Source organism: Coregonus clupeaformis, chromosome 25 (genome assembly GCF_020615455.1).
Source record: "Coregonus clupeaformis isolate EN_2021a chromosome 25, ASM2061545v1, whole genome shotgun sequence".
Lineage (NCBI taxonomy): Eukaryota > Metazoa > Chordata > Actinopteri > Salmoniformes > Salmonidae > Coregonus > Coregonus clupeaformis.
This window is the reverse complement of record NC_059216.1, coordinates 29,065,273-29,078,849: the sequence shown is the minus strand read 5'-3', so window position 1 is coordinate 29,078,849 and position 13,577 is coordinate 29,065,273. Positions and strand designations below refer to the sequence as shown.

The 13,577-nt window shown below is 44.9% G+C and overlaps 1 protein-coding gene across 11 annotated transcripts in view; it reads left to right on the top strand.

Annotated features, from left to right (window-relative positions):
- LOC121539491 (apoptosis-stimulating of p53 protein 1) overlaps window positions 1-13,577 on the top strand; it is a 42,592-nt gene that overhangs the window by 16,619 nt on the left and 12,396 nt on the right. For 10 of the 11 annotated variants that reach the window (XM_041848028.1, XM_041848026.2, XM_041848025.1 and 7 more), the window contains one exon: window positions 10,615-10,716. In XM_041848028.1, the coding sequence (XP_041703962.1) occupies window positions 10,615-10,716 (102 nt within the window). Of the gene's footprint in view, window positions 1-1,583; window positions 2,139-10,614; window positions 10,717-13,577 lie in introns of those variants that run through there. The other variant, XM_041848029.2, reaches the window with a different exon arrangement.

Genomic DNA, 13,577 nt, shown 5'->3' with positions numbered 1-13,577 from the left:
TCTTTTTATTGGTTTTCAGACAGTACAGGCAGATGTTAGGGGGGAGACAATGAAGGATGAATGACAGGTAGGAAGGGCACAGGCAGCGGCTAAGCCGAGACACGAACCCCGTGGAGGGGCATATGTGGTCCAGAGTCTAGAGCGTTACCACTCGACCAGACTCCGGCACAACAACCCATTAAATCCTGATCATAATTCAGAAAGCGGTTACAATTCTTCTTCATCTCTGTCATCAGTCCAGTTGAATGTTCAGTGAGGGAGAAACAGACGTAGCCTACGCCAGCACATTGTGCTCTTCTCATTGTCTGTCAGTGACTTTCCCTCCTCTTCTTTATCCTCCCTCTCTATGTCTCGCTGTATGTTCACTTCCTTCCTTCCTCCCATCCTTCCTTCCTCCCTTACCCCCTTCCTCCTAGACATGAAGTGTAGAGAGGCAGAAGACCTTTGTTCAGTCATGGCAGCCATTGAACTGAATGTCTGAGTTCACAGCTGTGCTGGGTGTGATCTTGGGCTGTTCTGGGGATGATCAGTCTGATCAATGTCAGTTTGTTCAGAATTCCAGTGGACCTTGTTTATAAGGCCAGAGGAGATCAAATAACAGGTGGTCCCTTGGACAGACAGTGGAAACTCCCTGCTTTCCCACTTAGATTACCTCACCAATGTTGCTTTGACTCTGGTCTCTTCTGATCCTCCACACGCTCAGACCCCACATGCACCTGCTGGTGGATGTATTCTCAAGTTTGCTGCAATGTTCACAGTCATGGAGCCGAAATAGTCAGCGGACCATTCTAACATACGTCCATGCCTCGATAAGAGCCTATCAAATGAGGTTTGTAAATATGTAATAATGGGCCTTGTGGACTATCGTGGCTCTGGACGCTGAATTCAGCTTCATGTTCATTACTCCTGCTGCCTCTGCCTCCACATGCTCCTGCTACTGGATGTGTTGTAAGGGAGTGAGCTGTGGCTACAACAGAGCAAGGCTCAGGCAGCAGTGGCCGGATGGACCATTATGGCTTACTGGACACCCACACAACTGTGTGTAATTATAGAAATAACAGCTGGGTTAGGGAAGAGGTTTGATCAGGTCAAAACAGGTCATGGGTTTGTTGATAAAGATTATGATCTGCTCTTTTTCCATTGTACATTTTTGGTCCATGGGGAAAATCATAATTGAAGACATAGTTTAGGTGTCATAATGATTAGGTCCTTAGAATTGGGATTTGTGTGTGGACCAAGCAGCAAGTGTACCATTTATGTTTGAGACTGACTCTGAGGTCCTATTGAGAATGACATTTATTATGCAAGAAGTGTAATCTGTATTTCTGAGAGCACAGCAATTTTTGAATTTGATGCATGAAAGCGCTGGAATGATTGGCACGAGATTAATACAAGGTTTCGTTTCCCCTAAAACTCCATAACGTGCGCATCAGGAGACCTGTCCGGGAGACAGCTGTGGCGCAGAGACTTTATGGCAGCAGGAGCTTGGGAAAGGGAGGGGATGTTCTCGTGCTGCAGTCCGGCCCCAGCAGCATAGAGAGGAGAGGGGGAGCGAGAGAGGAGAGTGAAAAGAAGTGCTGGCACGTCAAAATTTGAACAAAACCCTCACAGGGGAGAAAAACTTACGCAGTCACAAAGTCACGTCAGCGACGAAGAATGGGCGTTTGAGATGTTCTTATAGGCAAGGTTAATTGTTTTAAAGGTAGCTAGGGGTGTTTGTTGAGGCAACATATAGTGTGACCCGTTACTCGCCAGGATAAATAGATGTGACAACTATACCGGTCCATCTCATCCCGACAGAGTCACGGACTTGATTTGCCCTCTCTGTTCAGTGAATGAGCACGCTGATTTTACATGTTCTAACGTGACACGAGGGGAATAACAAACCGTGCTCCTCGAGCCGGAGGAAGACACTCGTAAATCACCTCATCGGACAAGTGCGAAAGTTGCGATAGGAATCGGTGCATTGTCATTCATAGGCGCGGTGACCAGGGCTACGTTTGCTGGATGAGCAGAGCAACGATTTGATTTGAAAAATGGAGTGGAAACATGTTGAGGCTGTACAGGAATTTACAGTTGAAGGACAATGCAGCAAAATTAAGGTGCGATCTTGCAGAATTACCTGGGACGCCCACCAGGTAATAAAACAAATTTAAATGAGATCTCTTTGATATTTTGTCATGGTGTAAAGTTTATCCGGGCAGGTTACATATTGTTACTGCCTATATGTTTTCATGTGTTTTTATTGGTTTGTATAGCATTTCATTGAATACCATAGAGGCTATATAGTCAACGAATGGTAACATAAGTCATGCATAAAAAGCAAATAATAGAATAAAGATAGGCCCAAATCCCTGATGATTAGGCTATTCAATCTTTGAAATACAGCATTTTTCAGGATTTTACTGATCATGCAATATGTTATACTTGCATAATTAAATTAAATTAAGCTTGTATAGAAGTATTGTCAAATTTAAATATAGCTGACCATTAGTGTGTGTAATTGAAATATGTAAGACATGTTCTATAGCCTACATCTTTTTCTTTAAGGTCCCCATTCATGTGGGGTGTGATTTAAACTCCATGTGATTTAAACTAGTGCTATAGTCATACCTATGATGACGATGAGGCAGCCTATAGGGAGGAGGTCAGAGACCTGGCAGTGTGGTGCCAGGACAACAACCTCTCCCTCAATGTCAGCAAGACAAATGAGCTGATCGCGGACTACAGGAAATGGAGGGGCAAACACGCCCCCATTCACATTGACGGGGCTGTAGTGGAGCGGATCGAGAGCTTCAAGTTCTTCGGTATCCACATCACTAAGGATCTATCATGGTCCACACACACCAACACAGTCATGAAGAGTGCACGACAACACCTCTTCCCCTTCAGGAGGCTGAAATGATTTGGTATGGGTCCTCAGAACCTCAAAAGGTTATACTGCTGCACCATTGAGAGCATCTTGATTGGCTGCATCACCACTTGGTATGGCGACTGCTTGGCATTCGACCGTAAGGCGCTACAGAGGGTAGTGCGTATGGCCAAGTACATCACTGGGGCCGAACTCCCTGCCATCCAGGACCTCTATACAAGGCGGTGTCAGAGGAAGGCCCAAAAAATTGTCAAAGACTCTAGCCACCCAAGTCATAGACTCTTCTCTCTGCTACCACACGGCAAGCGGTACCGATGCTCCAAGTCTGGAACCAACAGGACCCTGAACAGCTTCTACCCCCAATCCATAAGACTGCTAAATAGTTAGTTAAATAGTTAACCAAATAGCTACCCGGACTATCTGCATTGACCCTTTTTGCACTAATTTTGCTCTGATTCCTTGATTGGGTGGACAACATGTCAGTTCATTCTGCAAGAGCTCTGATAGGTTAGAGGACGTCCCCCGGAAGTTGTCATAATTTCAGTTGAAGTCTATGGAAGGGGGTGAGAGCCACGAGCCTCCTAGGTTTTTTTATTGAAGTTAATGTACCCAGAGGAGTACAGAAACTAGCTGTCCTCCGGCTACACCATGGTGCTACGCTACAGAGTGCTGTTGAGGCTACTGTAGACCTTCATTGCAAAACAGTGTGTTTTAATCAATTATTTGGTGACGTGAATATATTTAGTATAGTTTTATTTAAAAATGAAATTCAATGAGGAGGATGGTCCTCCCATTCCTCCTCTGAGGAGCCTCCACTGGTACATGTCTACCTCAATTACCTTGTACGCCTGCACATCGACTCAGTACTGGTACCCCGTATATAGCCAAGTTATCGTTACGCATTGTGTATTTATTATTACTTTTATTGCGTGTTTTACTTTTCTATTATTTCTCTATTTTCTTTCTCTCTGCATTGTTGGGAAGGGCCTGTAAGTAAGCATTTCACTGTCAGTCTACACCTGTTGTTTACGAAGCATGTGACAAATAACATTTTATTTGTCTTTTCCCATGGATGAAACATTGTAGGTACAGTACACTGGCATGGTCTTGCATATGGTATGAGGGCTGAGTCAGAATTCTGATCCTGCACAGGGACGCTGTTTCCTAATATCAGCAGTTATGTCACGGTTTGACGTGAAGGAAATGCACTGTTACAGTTTTTTGACAATTTCCCTTAACTTGCATTAGACCCTGACTGACCCCTTCTCTCCTGCTGTTTATTAACTTACAATGACAGACTAGTTAAGACAGACAGCAGTACTGTTTTCAAAGTGTAACATCTGTTTGTAGCTATGTTGTATGAAGCTACTCTACAGCTCTGTTGAAATGCAACCAAGCCTGCTTCAGTGGTCTTTTAAAACACCATTTGACATAATTTGGTGCCTCTCTAGAATGAGGGCAATTCTGCCCATAGGCCTAATCAATGGATTCCACTGGTCCAAAATGTTCATTGTAGTACACATTCTATCCTTCTGGCAATGGATGACCCAATGTTCCACTGTTGAATTGTTACTGGTGACTTGAAATGTTGTATATTTAAGCCCCTCTGGGGAGAGGAAGTCATGTATTCCAGGAACTCTTGATGTGACAGGCGACACTTGACGTGTCCATTGACTGATGCATGACTGAATGGACCACTCCGAGGCACCTCTCATTGTACCACCCTACACACACACAATCTTACACACATGCACGCACGCACGCACACACACACACACACACACACACACACACACACACACACACACACACACACACACACACACACACACACACACACACACACACACACACACACACACACACACACACACACACACACACACCACACACACACCACACACAGGAATTATCCTATTTCCCTGTTGGCTTCTATTGTCCAAAGGCGAGCAGCAAGCCTTCCTGTTTTCACTAGCTCACAGATGCTGCCTTGGCACCACAAGCTAAAGCACCAGAGACCTGTTCAAGGTTGATGTAAAGTAAATCCCTTTGAACATCATGGTTTCAACTTTAGCCATAATGGGAATGGATTGGAGTGGTCCAGTGACCTCACTAAGCTGTGCTTTGTAGTCTTCCTGTTCGCTACTAGCCCTTTTCTCAAGATACAAAACCATAAACTCTTCACCTCAACAGGATAGACTAGAGATCGAGCACCTGAGGGAGATTATGAGTTGACTGTGAAAGCAGGACTTAATGTGTGTGTTTTAAAAAGTGTGTGTGAGAGAGAGAGGGAGAGAGAGAGAAATATATATAGAGAGAAATACAGAGTGTATTGTGTTTGTTAATCAGTGACTATACACAATTGCAGGACATGGCAGGACTACAAGCTTCCTGTTTAGGCAATCCAGGCATTTCCTAGTGGTCCAGTGATTTTTTATTTATGTATTTTTATTTCACCTTTATTTAACCAGGTAAGCCAGTTGAGAACAAGTTCTCATTTACAACTGCGACCTGGCCAAGATAAAGCAAAGCAGTGCGATAAAAACAACAACACAGAGTTACATATTGGGTAAACAAAACAAAGTCAAAAATACAACAGAAAATATATATACAGTGTGTGCGAATGTAGTAAGTTAAGGAGGTAAGGCAATAAATAAATAGGCCATAGTGCAAAAATAGTTACAATTTCGTAATTAACACTGGAATGATAGATGTGCAAAAGATTATGTGCAAATAGAGATACTGGGGTGCAAATTAGCAAAATAAATAACAATATGGGGAAGAGGTAGTTGGGTGGGCTAATTTCAGATGGGCTGTGTACAGGTGCAGTGATTGGTAAGCTGCTCTGACAACTGACGCTTAAAGTTAGTGAGGGAGATAAGAGTCTCCAGCTTCAGAGATTTTTGCAGTTCGTTCCAGTCATTGGCAGCAGAGAACTGGAAGGAATGGCAGCCAAAGGAGGTGTTGGCTTTGGGGATGACCAGTGAGATATACCTGCTGGAGCACAGACTACGGGTGGGTGTTGCTATGGTGACCAGTGAGCTAAGATAAGACAGGGATTTGCCTAGCAGTGATTTATAGATGACCTGGAGCCAGTGGGTTTGGCGACGAATATGTAGTGAGGGCCAGCCAACGAGAGCGTACAGGTCACAATGGTGGGTAGTATATGGGGCTTTGGTGACAAAATGGATGGCACTGTGATAGACTAAATCCAATTTGCTGAGTAGAGTGTTGGAGGCTATTTTGTAAATGACATCGCCGAAGTCAAGGATCGGTAGGATAGTCCGTTTTACGAGGGCATGTTTGGCAGCATGAGTGAAGAAGGCTTTGTTGCGAAATAGGAAGCCGATTCTAGATCTAACTTTTGATTGGAGATGCTTAATGTGAGTCTGGAAGGAGAGTTTACAGTCTAACCAGACACCTAGGTATTTGTATGCATACTCTAGGTCAGACCCGCCGAGAGTAGTGATTCTAGTCGGGTGGGCGGGTGCAATCAGCGTTCGGTTGAAGAGCATGCATTTAGTTTTACTAGTGTTTAAGAGCAGTTGGAGGCTACGGAAGGAGTGTTGTATGGCGTTGAAGCTCATATGGAGGTTTGTTAACACAGTGTCCAATGAAGGGCCAGATGTATACAAAATGGTGTCGTCCGCATAGAGGTGGATCCGAGCTTCACCAGCAGCAAGAGCGACATCATTGATATACACAGAGAATAGAGTCGGCCCGAGAATTGAACCCTGTGGCACCCTCATAGAGACGGCCAGAGGTCCAGACAACAGGCCCTCCGATTTGACATATTGAACTCTATCTGAGAAGTAGTTGGTGAACCAGGTGAGGCAGTCATTAGAGAAACCAGGCTATTTAGTCTGCCAATAAGAATGCGGTGGTTGACAGAGTCGAAAGCCTTGGCCAGGTCGATGAAGACGGCTGCGCAATTCTGTCTTTTATCGATTGCGGTTATAATATCGTTTAGGACCTTGAGCGTGGCTGCGGTGCACCCATGACCAGCTCGGAAACCGGATTGCATAGCGGAGAAGGTACGGTGGGATTCGAAATGGTCGGTGATCTGTTTGTTAACTTGGCTTTCAAAAACTTTCAAAAGGCAGGGCAGGATGGATATAGGTCTGTAACAGTTTGGATCTAGAGTGTCACCCCCTTTGAAGAGGGGGATGACCGCGGCAGCTTTCCAATCTCTGGGGATCTCAGACGTTACGAAAGAGAGGTTGAACAGGCTAGTAATAGGGGTTGCGACAATTTCGGTGGCTAATTTTAGAGAGAAAGGGTCCAGATTGTCTAGCCCAGCTGATTTGTAGGGGTCCAGATTTTTCAGCTCTTTCAGAACATCATCTGTCTGAATTTGCGTGAAGGAGAAGCGGGAGGGGCATGGGCAAGTTGCAGCAGCGGGTGCAGAGCTGGTGGCCGGGGTAGTGGTAGCCAGGTGGAAAGCATGGCCAGCCATAGCAAAATGCTTATTGAAATTCTTGATTATTGTAGATTTATCGGTGGTGACAGTGTTTCCTAGCCTCAGTGCAGTGGGCAGTTGGGAGGAGGTGCTCTTATTTTCCATGGACTTTACAGTGTCCCAAAACTTTTTGGAGTTAGTGCTACAGGATGCAAATTTCTGTTTGAAAAAGCTAGCCTTTGCTTTCCTAACTGATTGTGTATATTGGTTCCTGACTTCCCTGAAAAGTTGCATATCGCGGGGGCTGTTCAATGCTAATGCAGTACGCCACAGGATGTTTTTGTGCTGGTCAAGGGCAGTCAAGTCTGAGGAGAACCAGGGGCTATATCTGTTCTTAGTTCTGAATTATTTGAATGGGGCATGCTTATTTAAGATTGAGAGGAAAGCACTTTTAAAGAACAACCAGGCATCCTCTACTGACGGAATGAGGTCAATATCCATCCAGGATACCCGGGCCAGGTCAATTCGAAAGGCCTGCTCGCTAAAGTGTTTTAGGGAGCGTTTGACAGTGATGAGGGGTGGTCGTTTGACCGCGGACCCATTACGGACGCAGGCAATAAGGCAGTGATCGCTGAGATCCTGGTTGAAGACAGCGGAGGTGTATTTAGAGGGTAAATTTGTCAGGATGATATCTATGAGGGTGCCCATGTTTACAGATTCAGGGTTGTACCTGGTAGGTTCGTTGATAATTTGTGTGAGATTGAGGGCATCTAGTTTAGATTGTAGGTTGGCGGGGGTGTTAAGCATATCCCAGTTTAGGTCACCAAGCAGTACGAACTCTGAGGATAGATGGGGGGCAATCAGTTCACATATGGTGTCCAGGGCACAGCTCGGGGCTGAGTGGGGTCTGTAGCAAGCGGCAACAGTGGGAGACTTATTTCTGGAAAGGTGGATTTTTAGAAGTAGAAGCTCAAACTGTTTGGGCACAGACCTGGATAGTACGATAGAGCTCTGCAGGCTATCTCTACAGTAGATTGCAACCCCACCCCCTTTGGCAGTTCTATCGAGACGGAAAATGTTGTAGTTGGGGATGGACATTTCTGAATTTTTGGTGGCCTTCCTAAGCCAGGATTCAGACACTGCTAGAACATCAGGGTTGGTGGAGTGTGCTAACGCAGTGAATAACTCAAACTTAGGGAGGAGGCTTCGGATGTTAACATGCAAGAAACCAAGGCTTTTACGGTTACAGAAGTCAACAAATGATATCGCCTGGGGAATAGGAGTGAAACTGGGGGCTACAGGGCCTGGGTTAACCTCTACATCACCAGAGGAACAGAGGAGGAGTAGAATAAGGATACGGCTAAAGGCTTTAAGTACTGGTCTTGTAGTACGTTGGGTACAGAGAAAAAAAGGGGCAGATTTCCGGGCGTTGTAGAATAGATTCAGGGCATTTGTACAGACAAGGATATGGAAGGATATGAGTACAGTGGAGGTAAACCTAAGCATTGGGTAATGATGAAAGAGATAGCATCACTGGAGACACCGATTGAGTCGGTCTCCGCGTGTATGGGGGTGGGACAAAGGAGCTATCTAAGGCAGGATGAGCTGGGCTGGGGGATCTACAGTGAAATAGTACAATAAGAAATAACCAAAACAGCAATAAGCAAGGCATATTGACATGGGAGAGAGGCATAAACCAATCACAGGTGTTATTCGAGAGAGCTAAGACAACAGCTGGTAATGGCGACTAAGTTTGGGCTGAGGCTAAACATAAACAGGATGCGGTACCGTATAAAGGAACAGTCCAGCAGGCATCAGCTGTATAGCTGAGTTATCATAAGGTCCGGTGAACAGCAATAGGAGAGTTCGGAGGTAGTTCGGGGGCTGCTACAGCACTGGCGAGCAAGAGGCCACGGCTTACGTGTGCTATCGGGCCGGGGCTAGCAGATGGATCTTCGTGGTCGACGTCGTAACGGGAAGCCTGTTGAAACCACATCAGACGATTTTGTCGGCAGACCAGTCGTGTTGGATCGGCGGGGCTCCGTGTCAACACTAGGAGGTCCCGTCCGGTTGACAGAAAGGTAGATAGCCGGGAGATGGGCCTGGCTCGAGGCTAGCTCAGGGCTGATTAGCCAACAACTACATCCATTTGGTCGCAGCTAGCTAGTTGCGATGATCCTGTATTAAAGTTCCAGTGATTCAGTGATTCCGCTAGAAACGATAACGTGCTGTGCAGACAGTGCAGACTGGCCGATAATAGTCCAGGCTAGAGCTGGCTGGTAGGTAGTGCAGGCCACGGACAATTGTGAAAAACCGCTAACGGTGGCTAATAGCAAGTAGCTAGTTAGCTGGCTACTCCCGTCCGGTAGACAGAGAGGTAGATAGCCGGGATATGGGCCTGGCTCGAGGCTAGCTCAAGGCTAACTGGTGCTTGCTTCGGGGGCAGCGGTGATTAGCCAACAGCAACATCCATCCGGTTGCGGCTAGCTAGTTGCGATCCGGTGTTAATGTCCAGTGATTCAGTTATTCCGGCAGAAAATCAGATGTTCTGGGTGAAAACCGCTAACGGTGGCTAATAGCAAGTAGCTAGTTAGCTGGCTAGCTAGTTTCAACTGGAGATTCTAGATAAAAGGTAAGTCAATAATAGAATCCGTTCCACATTGAGTGAGGCGGGTTGGAGGAAAGTATATTTTGTAGAAGGATGAAAAGTGTGACAGGGAAATAAGTACGAAAAATACAAAAAACAGGCTATTTACACGGACACACAACAAAGAACACGACCGCACTGCTACGCCATCTTGGATGATTGATGATTGCTGGTGTGTGTGTGAGCGCCTTGTGACTGCAGTGTGTGTGCACTGAGAAATAAAACAAATCTTTAAATAAGCATTATTGTTTTTGACAGCTGTTTGTTGCACACACCCTGCACACAGCATCACGGGTCGGCAGCAAACCTTTAATGTCATGAGCATAATGTTTAATATTAAAATGTGTATGATATTCGATTTGATATTCATTTTGTATATCACAAAGCTAATGTATGAGTCCTCTAACTTCACATTAAAGAGGAGAGGTATGTGTCTTTGATGTTATGGAGAATACTCTTACATAAGATAGTGAGATGAGACCTGTTGTCTCTATGTTTGATATTGTTGTATCTAGGTCTACTGCTGCCTACACCAGTCTCTGTAACTCTATAGCATAATGTTTTATCATCTGAAGCAGTCAGTGTTTTCATGTACATGTCAATATGTGTGTGTGGGGATGTACTTTGTTTGTTGTTTGAGAGGGCCCACATTTTGAGCTTGTTCTTTCTCTCTGTTTGTCTGATGTGCGTGTGTAGGTGGGGAACCCTAGCGTGGAGCTGACTCTGTCGGAGCTGCAGGAGATGGCCACACGGCAACAGCAACAGATCGAGGCCCAACAGCAGATGCTGGTTGCCAAGGTACTAGGACACAGACAGGCACACAGACACTGCTGATCAATAATATACAGTACCAGTCAAAAGTTTGGACACACCTACTCATTCCAGGGTTTTTCTTTATTTTTTACTATTTTCTACATTGTAGAATAATAGTGAAGACATCAAAACTATGAAATAACACATATGGAATCATGTAGTAACCAAAAAAGTATTAAACAAATCAAAATATATTTTATTTTTGAGATTCTTCAAAGTAGCCACCGTTTGCCTTGACAGCTTCGCACACTCTTGGCATTCTCTCAACCAGCTTCATGAGGTAGTCACCTGGAATGCATTTCAATTAACAGGTGTGCCTTGTTAAAAGTTAATTTGTGGAATTTATTTCCTTCTTAATGCGTTGCAAACGCCATGCTCTACCAACTGAGCTACATCCCTGCCGGCCATTCCCTCCCCTACTCTGGACGACCCTGGCTAATTGTGCGCCGCCCCATGGGTCTCCCGGTCGTGGCCGGCTACGACAGAGTCTGGATTCGAACCAGGATCTCTAGTGGCACAGCTAGCACTGCGATGCATTACCTTACACCACTGCGCCACTCGGGACACTGCTTCCCGACTCCCAGCGTACACGTTACGAGCAAGAACAGCTCAAATAAGCAAAGAGAAACAACAGTCCGTCATTACTTTAAGACATGAAGGTCAGTCAATACGGAACATTTCAAGATGCAAAAACCATCAAGCGCTATGATGAAACTGGCTCTCATGACGACTGCCACAGGAAAGGAAGACCCAGAGTTACCTCTGCTGCAGAGGATACGTTCATTAGAGTTAACTGCACCTCAGATTGAAGCCCAAATAAATGCTTCTCAAGTTCAAGTAACAGACACATCTCAACACCAACTGTTCAGAGGAGACTGTGTGAATCAGGCCTTCATGGTCGAATTGCTGCAAAGAAACCACAACTAAAGGACACCAATAATAAGAAGAGACTTGCTTGGGCAAGAAACACGAGCAATGGACATTAGACTGGTGGAAATCTGTCCTTAGGTCTGATGAGTACAAATTTGAGGTTTTTGGTTCCAACCGCCATGTCTATGTGTGACGCAGAGTAGGTGAATGGATGATCTTCGCATGTGTGGTTCCCACCATGAAGTATGGAGGAGGAGGTGTGGGGGTGCTTTGCTGGTGACGCTGTCAGTGATTTATTTAGAATTCAAGGCACACTTAACCAGGACGGCTACCACAGCATTCTGCAGCGGGACTATCACTGTTTTTCAACAGGACAATGACCCAAAACACACTTCCAGGCTGTGTAAGGGCTATTTGACCAAGGAGAGTGATGGAGTGCTGCATCAGATGACCTGGCTTCCACAATCACCCGACCTCAACCCAATTGAGATGGTTTGGGATGAGTTGGACTGCAGAGTGAAGTAAAAGCAGCCAACAAGTGCTCAGCATATGTGGGAACTCCTTCAAGACTGTTGGGAAATCATTCCTCATTAAGCTGGTTGAGAGGATGCAAAAAGTGTGCAAAGCTGTCATCAAGGCAAAGGGTGGCTACTTTGAAGAATCTCAAATATAAAATATATTTTGATTTGTATAACATTTTGTTTGGTTACTACATGATTCCATATGTGTTATTTCATAGTTTTGATGTCTTCACTATTATTCTACAATGTAGAAAGTAGTAAAAATAAAGAAAAACCCTGGAATGAGTAGGTGTGTCCAAACTTTTGACTGGTACTGTATATAAACAATAAACATAATATTATTATCAACCTCACAGTGATAGACCTCCCTTCCAACCAGGAACCATCTTGACCTCACATTCAGAAAACCCACTGGTGTCTATAGCTTTAGAAGTCTCTGAGATGTCTGGCCATTTCTGTTATGTTGAGTGATTGGGATGGAATGCTTTGGGTAAGAGTGAATGATCCTGGTTCCTCTCTAGGATTTTCCAGACCATTGTACCTCTGCTTCTGCTTGATTTTTGATTGGTTGCTTGGATGGGATGTAGTTCACACATGGTCTGTTGTTGATCTGGTCACATGTGCTGTGGCCAGCTTGTTGTGGTCTCTGTGGTCATTTAAACACATCAAGCAGGTCCTAGATCATCTTGTGTGTGATGATGTGTTCAGTCACTATCTAGGTACAGGGTCATGGTTACTAAGGTCAGTATGGTCATTGTGTGAGGTGGCAGCATGCGTTGCCAGGGACAACGAGCAGGGACAACAACAGGAAGGGAATATATGTCCGGCAGGAAATGAGGTCAGCAGTGAGCAGCCAGCTGCTGGGAAGGAAGTGGGCTGTCTCAAGGAGAGGAGAGGAGGGAGAGGAACCTATATTTTACCACACGCAACATACTGGAAACTCTAATTCAGCACCAGTAAAGCATTTACCTGAGACATCAGGGGATAACTAGTCACGTATTCTTTAGTATTTTATTGATAATCACATTTCCTATGTAGATCCGATTGTGGATTAGGTTTTGACTTTCTCAGTCTGAAGGTAAAAATGACTGTTTGTTTTATTATGGGGCTGAGGAAACACTGTGGATGTTTCAACGTTGTCTATCCTATAAGAAGCCATGATGCCTTTTTCTGTGTTGATGATTTTGATGATTAGGGTAATACTGGTGATGCGGTGGACTACTAGAGGTTTAATGAAGCTTATATGACTGTATAAGCTACATACACGTGTCAGTATGGGAATGTTTTATTTGTTCACTGTATTAACAGTGTGAATTAATGTGTGTGATTAGCTGTGATTTTGGGTGTTTGCATTGAGTGGGTTACTGCTCTCATTTTGTCCTTCTATTGAACAGTGGATTGTGTTTAGTCAACACTCCCTGCCCAGTTTTCTCTCTCTCTCTCTCTCCGTCAGAA